This window comes from Euphorbia lathyris, chromosome 9 (assembly GCF_963576675.1).
Source record: "Euphorbia lathyris chromosome 9, ddEupLath1.1, whole genome shotgun sequence".
Taxonomy (NCBI): Eukaryota; Viridiplantae; Streptophyta; class Magnoliopsida; order Malpighiales; family Euphorbiaceae; genus Euphorbia; species Euphorbia lathyris.
In genome coordinates, this window is record NC_088918.1 from 51,879,314 (window position 1) to 51,893,028 (window position 13,715).

At 37.2% G+C, this 13,715-nt stretch overlaps 1 protein-coding gene across 1 annotated transcript; it reads left to right on the top strand.

Moving 5' to 3' along the window:
• The first annotated feature begins 8,584 nt into the window (after positions 1-8,584).
• LOC136206253 (protein yippee-like) lies at positions 8,585-10,620 on the top strand. Its single transcript, XM_065997234.1, has 6 exons — positions 8,585-8,656; positions 8,838-8,977; positions 9,475-9,518; positions 10,005-10,113; positions 10,208-10,263; positions 10,344-10,620. The coding sequence occupies exons 2-6, from the start codon at positions 8,879-8,881 to the stop codon at positions 10,426-10,428; spliced, it is 393 nt and encodes a 130-aa protein (XP_065853306.1). The 5' UTR covers positions 8,585-8,656; positions 8,838-8,878; the 3' UTR covers positions 10,429-10,620.
• Positions 10,621-13,715: the final 3,095 nt, after the last annotated feature.

A 13,715-nucleotide genomic window follows, 5' to 3' on the forward strand; every position in this document is an offset into this window, starting at 1 on the left:
CGTAAGAAATCCTATTTCGACCCAAGAATTAAAGTTTCTTAGAATAATGTTTTACATTTTCTGGAATTGTTTGAGAATTTTCTGGGCACCTTTTTTCTCGCCGGAAAACGCCCACCCGGATTCTGTTCACCGGAAATTTTTTTACTTGAGCTTCAGGGATCTTAAAATGACCGTCTAATTTAGACGAGTCTAATAGTATAAAAAATTTCGAAAAACGATGTTAGAGATGTCGGGAAAATGTATTTTAAAGAAAAGAAATAAAATAATTTTCTCTATCCTCTTTTTCATTTTATTTACCAATTTGTCACCTTGCCCTTTTTAATTATCATCAAAACTAAGTAGTTTTGTCATGTCACATAATAAGCTAATTGTCACAACTTAACCCCTTGTCACGCTGGATCTGACCCATATATATATATATATATATATTATGTGTCTTTTGAAAAAGTCTAATTCAAGAATGTCTAATTTGATAAAAGATAGTGTAATATGTTTAAATATATAAATATACCTATCAAATGATCCATTTTTATAATTTACCCTATAAAAAATTAGGGTCTCAAGGTCAGGCTGACTTTATACTTAAGAGGTCATGTTGATAATTTGAGTAAATATATCAAATATGAAGATCCCGGCTTCGCTAAAACCACCTCATGGCATTTCACCCCTAACCACAACTCATCCACCTGTGTGAGAACAATTTCTGAAAATACTATGATGCCTAAGTCTGTAAAGGTTTAGAAAGAGAACACACATTGTAAATGGGGCTTAGGGCTTTTGTATAGAGGATGTAGTTGGGTCAAATCGATGTATGTGGATCTGGGTCAATCCACCATGCTAATAGTTTTGAGAGCTTGTGTGTTGGACTTTATTGGCTTGACCCATATTCCTTATCAAGTAGCCCCTCTCTTCTTTTTGTGGAACGCTTTTGATGAACCATTTGATGTGAGTTCTTTGCAGAATGCCTTCGGGGTGAGGATGATTTGGTATGGTCTCGAAACTTTATGGAAACGGTATATTCATTGGAGTGATGATAGATGCTCGCACAAATGTGTGGAGAAATCTGGAAGAGGCGTTCACTTAATAAGGGGTCGTTCGAGGAACGATGCGCAAATGTATAAAATGTCGTTCACAGAACTATGTGGATATACATTAAAGCGTTGTTCATGGAACGATAAGAAAATGTATAAAGTGTTGCACGAAACGGGGTAAATTTCATCGATAGTGTACAACCTTTGTCTCATTTCACACTTTGGTGTACAACCTTCAATTTGTCTCACTAATATGTACGAACTTATAGGTGACCTCCTACTATGGTGTACAGCAGGTAAAAATGACCGGTCAACGCTCAGTCAACGCGCCACCTCAGCTTTGACCGGTCAAAAAGTAAAAAAAAAACTAACCACTTAATATAAAATTACTTCTATACCCATATATCTCTATCTATTCATCTTTTTCCCTCCATTTCTTTCTCTCTCTAATCTCTCTCTCTCTTCCATCAAACTCTCATCAATTCTATATCGAAAACAAGATTCATTCTATATCAAACTCTCTCTCTAACCTTTTGAACTTAATTGACTACTGAAGTTATTCCTTCTAACGGAAAATTAAGATTTATTGTAATTTGCATAGTATAGGATTATGTAATTAAGATTTTCATATAACTCTTACTAATTTTAGTTAACTCTTAAACCAGTCAATTTGATAGCAAGATTGATAATCACATGACCTCTTGTTCCATCTATATCCCGTAACCCGTAATTAAGGAACCTAAGAGAATCCACCGGAAAAGCAATATCAGTAACCGGAATTTGACACCAGCCCAATAAAAGCTTACCCATTATGAGCCTTTTAGTGTAGAGTTGAAGACATATAAGGGGAAGCTGAGAGAAGAGTATCTGTTAGAATTTATCACCCGAGTTGAAGACATGTGGCCCATTCTTATCACCAGTTTCCGATGTAATTCTTGATAGATATATAAAATATATTCTGTTGATATTGTATTTAATTTGTAATTATCTCTTCCTAATTTATAGGAAAACCTAGTTGTAACAATCCTGTATTTAAACAATCCTCATCAATGAGAATACTCAACAGTTCAGATTATTTCATGGTATCACGAGTCTACTATAACTCTTCTTCCTAAGCTCATTCCCTTCCATTCCTGGCCGATTTCATACTGCTATTTCGGCAGTTTCTTCCCCTTTCCTCCTATCCTGTATTTTCACAATGACAGACAAATCCCCTCCCATCCCAATCCACACTGCGCTCACTGTATCCAACATCTCTTTTATCAAAGAAACCCTTACCATTGAGAAGATCCAATACACAACATGGGCAGAACTGTTCAAAATTCACGCCAAAGCTTTCATGGTTCTTGACCACATAATCCCAGCCTGTGATGATAAATTTGAATCATCCTCTTCTGTGATGAAATCTAAAGAACCCGCTTTATGGTCTCGCATCGACGCTATCGTCCTTCAATGGATCTATAGCACGATTTCTAATGATTTACTTAATACGATCATTGAAACTAATTCTACCTCTGCTCAAGCCTGGAACCGTCTCGAAGATATCTTTTCTGACAACAAAAATTCTCGTGCCTTATATCTGGAACAAGAATTCTCTTCTGTCAAAATGGAAAATTTTACGGATGCTTCATCCTACTGCCAACATCTCAAGTCTTTGTCAGATCAATTGACTAATGTGGGATCTCCTGTCACTAATGATCGCCTCGTCCTCCAATTAATTTCGGGTTTAACTGATGCTTATGACACGATAGGAACACAAATTCGCCATGGTGACAAACTTCCGCCCTTTTACAAAGCCCGTTCTATGTTAGTTCTTGAAGAAGCTGCCCGCATGAAGAAAATTTCCGTCCCACCGGAAACAACAGCGCTGTCCCTGCGATCTGGCCCACCAGCAGCCGCGATATCACCGGCGTCTTCCCCCTCTCAGCCGCAATTTTCCTCCTCCAGCCACCAGCGTGGAGGCCATCATGGTGGACGTTCCCGCGGCAGAAACCACAAAGGACGAACCTCAGAAAGATTTTTCCAGCAGCCATATTACAGCACCTGGGCTGCTCCTCCATGGGCCTCTCACCAGCAGTGGGCCGGACCTCTATGTCCTTACCCATCCTGGCCCACATCTCCAGCAGGCCCGCTTCGCGGCTCCTCTCTGCAGCCTGGTTTACTCGGTGCTCGGCCACAAGCCCACGTATCTCAGGAATATTTTCCTACTGACATTAATGCTGCGATGCATACAATGGCCATTCAATCTCCACCAGAAGCTTGGCATATGGATACTGGGGCTACTTCACATATGACGGCTAATCAAGGTACGCTCACTTCTTATTTTAATAAGAGTTTAAATAATAGCATTATCGTTGGTAATGGTCATTTAATTCCCGTTGTCGGTCTTGGTAATGCAACTTTACCCAATTCATCCAAACCTCTCACCTTAACAAATGTATTGCATGCTCCTAAGCTTATTAAGAACCTTATATCTGTAAGAAAATTTACATCTGATAACCATGTGTCTGTGGAGTTTGATCCCTTTGGTTTCTCTGTGAAGGATTTGCAAACGGGGATGCTAGTCATGAGGTGTAATAACAATGGTGACCTTTATCCTGTGACGTCTAATAATTCTTTTTTGTTTACTGCTTTGTCTTCTAATCTTTGGCACAACCGACTAGGTCATCCTGGATCTCAAATTTTAAGTTCTCTTCGGAATAATGGTTTTATTGATTGTAATAAATATTTGGATAGGCATATTTGTCAATCTTGTGTTTATGGGAAACAGGTTAAATTACCTTTCTATGCTTCGAATAATTTTTCTTCAATGCCATTTGACATTATTCATAGTGATGTTTGGACATCTCCTGTTTTAAGCTCTAGTGGTCATCGGTATTGTGCTCTTTATTGATGATTATACTAATTTTTTGTGGACCTTTGCCATGTCTAATAAATCACAAGTTTACTCCCTCTTTCTCACTTTTCGCAACTTCATTCGCACTCAATTCGAACGTGAAATAAAAACTTTTCAATGTGACAATGGCGGTGAATATAACAATGCACAATTTCATAATTTTTGCTCAAAAAATGGCATGTCATTTCGTTTCTCTTGTCCTCATTCGTCTTCTCGAAACGGGAAAACCGAATGAACTATTCGTACCATTAATAACATTATTCGCACATTAATGACCCACGCGTCCATTCCACAGTCCTTTTGGCATCACGCCCTTGCTCATGCCACTTACCTCCTTAATATCTATCCTACTAAAAATCTCGACTCCCTCTCTCCTACCCGCATTCTTTATAACCGACATCCCACATACACACATCTTCGTACTTTTGGTTGTTTATGCTTCCCCCTTATTCCTTCCTCCTCCCGCAACAAACTTCAAGCACGCTCTACGCCGTGCGTCTTTTTAGGTTTTCCGTCCAATCATCGCGGATATAAGTGTTACGATATTGCTACTCAGAAATTAATCATCTCTCGGCATGTTATGTTCGACGAAGGCAAATTCCCGTTTGCAAATCCACCAATCCTATCGCCTATTCACTACCCCTCCCCTGCTTCTCTAATTCCATCTCCTGCTCAAAACCAATTTCCATCTCCTGCTCAAAACCAATTTCTCCTTACTGCCCAAAATATGCCTTCTAACCGGCCACTCCTAATTAATTCCCTCCATCCTATGGCCCATGCCCCTTCCAGCCCAACCCACTTCCCTACTAGCCCAAATCTGACCCACTCCCCCTTAAAGACCCAACGCCCCCCAGCCCATCTCCCCATTCCCCTTCCAGCCCAACCCACTTCCCTACTAGCCCAAATCTGACCCACTCCCCCTTAAACACCCAACGCCCCACCAGCCCATCTCCCCATTCCCCTCCTTCGGCCTCTCCACTCTCTCCTCATCAGCCCACGCCTCCCATAAACATGCCTGTCATTATTTTAGCACCCCTTCCCCTCCCTGCCACCAATATACCAATTATTTCCTCTACCCAAGAGCCTCCAAGATCCCATAATATGAGAACCCGTGCCCAAGACGGAATTTTTAAGCCCTGTCGCAAACTTAACCTACACACATCTCTTATCTCTCCTATTCCACAAAACCCTACTCTCGCATTACAAGATCCCAATTGGAAAAATGCTATGACTGATGAATATGCTGCTCTTATTAAAAATAAGACGTGGGTCCTTGTACCCCGTCCTTCTGATGCTAACATTTTACGTAGTTGGTGGATTTTCAGGCATAAATTTAATGCAGATGGCTCCTTTGAAAGATACAAGGCCCGCCTAGTTGGCAATGGGGCAAATCAATTAGTTGGAGTTGATTGTGGAGAAACTTCCAGTCCAGTGGTCAAACCTGCTACTATTCGCGTTGTGCTAAGTATTGCTCTCTCTAAAAACTGGAGCCTTCACCAACTTGACGTCAATAATGCCTTTCTTCACGGGGACCTCCATGAGACAGTTTATATGCATCAACCTTTGGGTTTTCGTGACTCAACTCATCCTGAGTATGTGTGCTTACTCAAGAAATCTCTCTATGGCCTGAAACAAGCTCCTCGGGCTTGGTACCAACGGTTTGCCTCTTTTATCTCTACATTGGGCTTTTCTTACAGTATTTCTGATCATTCTCTCTTTGTTTTTCGCCGAGGCCCAGACATAGCTTATTTGCTCCTATATGTTGATGATATTGTTCTTACTGCTTCTTCGGATAAGCTACGGTCTTCTATTATGGCACAGTTTAGTTCTGAATTTGCTATGAAGGACTTAGGCCCTTTGAACTACTTTTTGGGCATCTCTGTTACTCGATCTCCGGGCTCCTTGTTTCTCTCTCAAAGAAAATATGCTTCTGAAATCATTGAAAAGGCCAGTCTCACCTCGTCTAATCCGTGTGCTACTCCAGTTGACACTAAACAAAAGCTCAGTATCTCATCAGGATCCTCCTACCACGATCCAACCGAATACCGAAGTCTTGCAGGTGCCTTACAGTATCTGACTCTGACTAGGCCTGATATATCTTATGCAGTTCAACAAGTCTGCCTCTTTATGCATGATCCCAAAACTCCACATATGGCAGCTATCAAACGGATACTACGGTATGTTAAAGGCACACTTGATATGGGGCTTACTCTCACCTCATCTGATCTAACTTCTCTAGTCTCTTACACCGACGCTGATTGGGGTGGTTGTCCAGACACACGACGATCTACCTCCGGTTACTGTATTTTTCTTGGTGACAATCTCGTTTCTTGGTCTGCTAAACGACAGCCCACTCTCTCTCGATCTAGCGCTGAAGCGGAATATCGGGGTGTTGCTAATGTGGTGTCCGAAACATGTTGGATTCGGAACCTTCTTCTCGAACTTCATTGCCCGATTCGGAAATCTACTTTGGTCTATTGTGATAATATTAGTGCTGTCTATCTCTCTGATAATCCTGTACAACATCAACGCACAAAGCACATTCAAATGGACATTCATTTTGTTCGCGAAAAAGTGGCCAAATGTGAAGTTCGAGTTCTCCATGTGCCGTCTCGTCATCAAATCGCCGATATCTTCACTAAAGGTCTTCCGTCTGTTCTCTTCGATGACTTTCAGACTAGTCTCAACGTCCGGCTTCCTCCTCATGTTTCGACTACGGGGGTGTGATAGATATATAAAATATATTCTGTTGATATTGTATTTAATTTATAATTATCTCTTCCTAATTTATAGGAAAACCTAGTTGTAACAATCCTGTATTTAAACAATCCTCATCAATAAGAATACTCAACAGTTCAGATTATTTCAATTCTGGCAACTACGGATTTTATTCACCCACTCATGTTATACAATTATTTTATTGGATCTATATTATGATTTTGCTCCATCTGTAACATTTGATATATATATATATATATATATATATATATATATATATATATCTTTTTTGATAAAGTATGCTATATATTTTAATAAGCCTGTGTATGTTGAGTCATTGTTCTTGAACTCATTCATTCAAAATTTATGCCCGGATATCTATATATTTTCTTCAGCTCATTCAATAGGAAAATGAAAATGGCGGTTGAAATAATTTTTGAGGGATGCATAAAACCTTCTATTCCACTGCTCTTTTCAATCCCGATTCCTAATCTCCCAAAGATCACTTGATAAGAGTTTGATGGAAGAGAGAGAAAGAGGTTAGAGAGAGAAATTTGAAGATAGAGAAAGAAATGGAGGAAAGAAGATGAATAGATGGAGAGATATGGGTATAGAAATAATTTTATATTAAGTGGTTATTTTTTTTTTACTTTTTGACTGGTCAAAGCTGAGGTGGCGCGTTGACTGAACGTTGACCGGTCATTTTTACCTGTTGTACACCATAGTGGGAGGTAGGGGTGCAAACGAGCCTTGGTAGTTCGCAAACTATTCGAGCTCGGCTCGGTGAAAGCTCGATCAAAGCTCGACTCGATATGGCTCGACTCCAGTTCGGGATCGGCTCGAGCACTAACGAGCTAAGTCCGAGCTTCCTCAGGTTCGGCTCGATAGCTCGCGAGCAGGCTCGATTATTTTTAATTACTATATATATTTCATTTTATATATATATATATATATATATATTTCATTGGTTATTATTAGTTTTCATCACAATTCACAACTCAAATAAGATTTAATCCATACAAAAAATGATACAAAAAAAAACTTAGACATTTGAGGCTTTAGCGAGACAATTAGGTTTTGATAAGGAATACAATACATTACAAAGTTTAATATATATGTCATTGTTTGAAATTTTTCTCCGAGCTTGTGTTTTCTGAGTACAAGTATCATATACTGTTCTGGAATCTCGACAATAACATGATTGTTTTTCTTTATAAATATTTTAAACTCATATGGAGTATGTTATAAGGCTTTTCTATTTTTTTATACTACTTATTCTACGCGTATATAATGAATTTGGTTAAAGCTCGTTGAAGCTCAATAAAAGCTCGGCTCGGTCAAAGCTCGGCTCGGTCAAAGCTCGGTCAGATTCGGTCAAAGCTCGGCTCGGTTAAAGCTCGTCAAAGCTCGATTCGAGAGGGCTCGACTCGAGATATTAACGAGCCAATACCAAGCTTACCTAGGGTTCGGCTCGGTTCGGCTCGGTTGCACCCCTAGTGGGAGGTCACCTATAAGTTCGTACATATTAGTGAGACAAATTGAAGGTTGTACACCAAAATGTGAAATGAGACAAATGTTGTACACCATCGATGAAATTTACCCCACGAAACGATGTGGAAATGTATTGGTGGATCGTTTAAGGAACGATGGGAAAAGCATTAAAGTGGTGCTCGCGGAACAATGTGGAAATGTCTTGGAGGGTCGTTCGAGGAACGATACGGAAAAGCATTAATGTGGACAAATAAAATTTCTATTTTTTTTTTTCAAACAGCAAACAACCCATAAACTAAACGGGTTTTAAATTGAACTATAAAAAAATTAAATTTTATGGACAAATATGGTATTTGGTGGACACATGACATGAGACACGAGACATGAGTGCCCCTTGTGAATTCTGAAATGGCTGACATCACATCACATGTATATAAGGAGAGGGAGAGGGAATGCTTCCACTTCCCTTCTGGCTCCACCAAATGTTTCCATAGCTTCTCTGCTCTCTTTGTAACTGCTGGTAAGATTCTTCATCAAACAAAAACTCTCTTTCTTTTTATATGCATTTTTTCAGATTCTCTTTCCATCTTCATTTCTACTGTTTTTGTGTCGATTCATTCTTAACATGCATATCTTATTTGGGAGAATAATTTATTTTGTGTTTTACTGACATGCCGATGGATTTTGGATGATTTTCGAAGGGGAAGAAAGTTTGTTAGATTGAGTGGAGATAAGAAAAAAAATGGGAAGGTTATTTCTGATCACTCTTGAAGGAAGAAGCATCTTCAAATGCAAGCACTGCCAAACCCATTTAGCGATGCTTGAGGACATCATGTCTAAGGTATTTCTCCTCTTTCTTCTCCGTCATTCTAGATTACAGATTGATCTTTCTTCTGCACATGCATTTCCGTTTGCGATTGCGATTGCGGTGTGGAATTGGGGGAAAACCCTTTGCTGATGATTTTCTAGAGAAATAGATCGAGATAATAGTATGTATGTTAATTTATCCCTTTTCTTGTTTGCATTGTTGGTTTGAGGCTTTATGTTACTGCCTTTTTCTCTTGATTAATCTTTAACTGGAAGGCGACATTATCAACGATAATATGTTTCCAGCTATTAATCACCAAATAGATTATGTTCTTTGGGCATTAAAATTTATAGAATGTGATTGAGAAAATCCAATATTTTATATTCTTTTCTTTTTCAATCTATTAATGGAAGTTAAATGTTGAGTTGTTATGTTCTCATTGTTCTGATTGGATGACTGCCAGCCTTCTTCTTAATAAGGATTAGTTCGTAACAGAATGACATTCTAATGTTTTCTTTTCTCTGTTCCAGTCTTTCCACTGCAGGCATGGAAAGGCTTTTCTCTTTGACAAGGTGTAAGTGTTCCATGATTTTGGTCTTATTATCACATGTTAGACTTTAAAATCCTACTTTTATACTATTTTTCCTTAATTAATTGTGTGCTATGATCACTGAATCTCATAATTGGATTTAGGCTTTGTATTGATTTAAGCTGTGGGAGTTTTCTTATGAACTTATGTGCTTGAATCAGTCTAAGCTTTGGAACTTTGTTGTTAAGTTGTTGCTCCCATGTCTTTTCTTGTTGCATACTAGTGATTTCCTGTAGATTATCCTATTAATTGGTCTATGTAGCTGCCTTGAATGTAAAGGGACCAAGTGGAATATATAATACATTACAAATTGTACCTTCTGCATCAATGGTAACTGTGGTGTCCATGCATGCATAGGAGCTGCGCAATGAATGCATTCCTATTTCACATGGTGCCTGTTATCATGAGTGTGAAATTCTAATATGCATTTTGTGATCACCTGGTCTGACATTGTTTTGTCTCAATGGTAAGTGTGAATATCACAGAAGGAGAGGAGGAAGAGCGTATGATGATAACCGGAATGCACACTGTGGTTGACATTTTCTGTGTTGGATGTGGTTCAATTGTGGGGTGGAAATATGTAAGAATAGGATATTGAAATAGTAGTTTCTGTCTAAGGGATTGTTGTGTTAGCTAAAATGCAGCCATTCACATGATCTGTTTGTTGTTTTTAGTTGTATGCCCACGAGAAGCCCCAGAAGTACAAGGAAGGAAAGTTCATCCTTGAGAGGTTTGTAGTGAGTACTACTAGTTATGGTGGTCCCCTTTAAATTGTTTAATGTTTTTGAGGGTGGATTCTATTGTTACCAGGTTTAAGATTTTGGATCCTGATGAAAGAAATGATATGATCAATCAAGAAGCTCATGCTGTTGGAAGTGATGCTGATGATGCTTGATTGGTGATCTTGTTTGGGTTGATTTGCATATAATAGATGTACATTTTCTGCTTGATGTTTTGATTTCAATCCCTGATAGATTTAGCAATTTTGTTGTTAGTGTTTATTGATTCAGCCAAAAAGTAGTGTTAGACTCGAGTTCCTTTTTCCCCTTCCATTTCATGTAGTTATGAAATTTCACAGATTTGCTTAGTTTTTTTTTTTTTTTTTTTTTTTTCGCATTGGGCAAGTACTTGGCTGTATATTTGTCCTGTCATGCTGTTTAATAGCCGCTTGGAAGCTTAGTGGAAAAAAATTTGAGCTCTATGAGTGAAACCGAATTAGATTTTGGAGTCTTCTCTAGTACTCGTTCCTTTCCAAAGCCATCTAATTTGGAGGTATAGCAAGAAAGTTATGAATGGTAGAACTTAAAATTAGGATTTTCACTCATTTTTATCCTCTTTAAATAGAAGTGACATGATTTCTTGGGCCTTTTAATGAAACTATTTCATTTCATTAGTGATTCATTTCAAACAGGAATAATATTAAAATTTCATCTTTCATCATCAAACTCTATATCCACCTAGAATTCCTTTACATTTTACCAGCAATAGTCTAGGGATGACAATATTACACGCTGTCGATGATTGACATCCAATTATACTGTTTTGAGTTTAGCTTAATACGTAATATGTTATTTTCCAGTTGATACGAAATTGACAAACTTTTAGATTGGAATAGGATTGATATACTAACTCGAAAATGATATAAATATTTAAAATTATTATTTTATTTTCTTATGTTTTACTTGTCGGCTTAATTGATAAATGTAATAAAATTACAATTATTATTTACAAATACGGTTCAAACCTTATTTTAATCCATAAAATATATAATTTAAAATATAAATAAAATTAATAACGCTAAATGTTCACAGCTAACTAAAAACTTAATGATAAGAAACTTAGGAACTTAATGATAAGAAACTTAGGGTCCGTTTGTTTTATCCACTGTTTGCTGTTACGGTTTGCTGTTTGTTGTTGTTTGCTGGTACGGTTTGTTGTTTGTTGATGGAAAAAACTGTTTTTCCAAAAAGCAGAGATTCTCTGTTTTTGTAAAAGACTGCTTTTAAACTAACCAAACACCTAATCAAGGGCGGAACTAGGGGGGCTGAGGTGGGCTCGAGCCCCGGCAGGCCGCCGGAGAATTGAGAAAAAAAAAATTAAGTAATGGTGTCTGATAATATTTTGGAGAGAATTATATTGACTTTATGTAGTATTATTTCAATGTTTAAAGGTAGATGAGATGGTTAAGGATGTTTATTTTTATTTAAGAGGCCCTATGTTCAACTCCTTCCAACTTTATTTTCTTTTAAAAAGTTTTTATTTATTTTAATTTTATTTTTCAATAATTATAAAAACATGTTACTATTATTAATTAATTTAAATGGATTCTTTATTTTTATTTTGATAACATTTTTGAATTCATTTTTAATACCGATAGTCAATTTAATATGTGTTTGCTAACGGAATAAAGTACATGATACCATTTTACAAACTTTTAAACCACATGAGTGTTGTTCGAAAATAGGTGTAACCACAAGGTTTATTTTTATACTTTTCCCTATCTAATATTCATTTTTATTATGTCTTTACCATTAAAAAAAAGGATAAATTACAAAACTAGGTTAAATGGGATGCTCATTTACATATTTAACCCATTCACTCAACCTACTACATATCTAGACTATTTTTGTATGACTTTTCCATAATACCCTCAATATTTACGCGCGGCAGTCTTCCTCCCGTCTCACTTTGCAGAAGTTAGCATATGTGAAGCCTGCGAAACTAATATGCGAAACCTGCGAAGCAAATGTTTGGTTTAGTTGAGGATTTTAATTAGCATATGTGAAGCCTGCGAAGCGAATGTTGGGTTTAGTTGATGATTTTAATTAGCATATGCGAAGTCTAGATGTGATTTTAACAAAATTCTCTAAGTGGTATATAACAAAAAAAAAAATGGTAAACAACAACGAATTCTAACATTAAAATCATAACCTTATCAAAATTTATAATAAAATTGCCACAATAACAACATTAAATATTACTGAAAGCCAAAATTAACATTAATCAGAAATGGATACTCTCTGTTTAAAAACAGGGATTCACGGTATTGCTCCGCCGATCTCCATCGGTGGATATTTGGAGGCTCGTATAAACCCATTGCATATAAGTAAGTTGAATCGAGAGAAATCTACTGTGGCTGCCGCTCAGCCTCAGAAAGCGGCGCCTAAATTCTCTTTTAGGTATTCTTTGCAATTTTTATGGCCCGGCGGAGGTAAAAGTAATAGGTCTAATGGATTGGCTGTAGACGACGTTGTTTTAGTCGAGAATGGAGAGAGATGTGAGGAAAACGTGTTGAAGGTTTTGCAGGTTAGATTCCTGTGGAAGGAGGAGGAGGAGCTATTTCGGGGTGAAGAGGAAACCGTAAGGAAGAGGAAGAGAAAGGGGAAGATGAAAGATTTGAGTATTATGGGAAAGTCACACAAAAACAGTCTAGATATGTAGTAGGTTGAGTAAATGAGTTAAATATGTAAATGGGCATCTCATTTGACTTAGTTTTGTAATTTATCCTAAAAAAAGTAAACATGTTTAATTTTCTATTAGTTAAATGCTAGTTTCTAAAAAATGATAACATTTTTACAGTTTTAACGCGTTGGAGGCTAAAAAAAATTTACCCAATCCTAACAGGCTTGACTTTGAAAATTTACCGTCAACCACAAGGTTAAAATTAGCCCCCCAAATTATCGTTTTAAAAATTATTGAATTTTACGTGATATAATATTTTTAACGTTATAAAAATTTATTATTAAATATTTAAGTTCCGGCTTAGTTTGGGTTCTGGTTCTTCCATTGCACCTAATGATGTTTTTCTAATATAAAAGGCAAACAGGAGGTCACTAACCAAACATCTAAAACTCTTTTGAAAACATAAACCTAAACATGAAAAGGAACACCCAAACAACTCCTTGATATATTCGTAATATCAAACACTCAATAAAAAAATTCCTTTACAAGGGCCTTTATGCGAAATTTTGTTTAGATATACACGTGATTAATCAACTAATGTATATATTATATTTTTGGCTTAATAGACACCAAACTCCTTAAACTTGTAACTTTTTTTCACCTAATCCCAGCAACTTAGGGGACAACCTCTCAATTGCTCTCAACTTTCCAAAAACATCACATACAGCTCCTTACACCTCTATGTTCGGTTAAAATATTGACCTGTGTCGAAAACGCGCT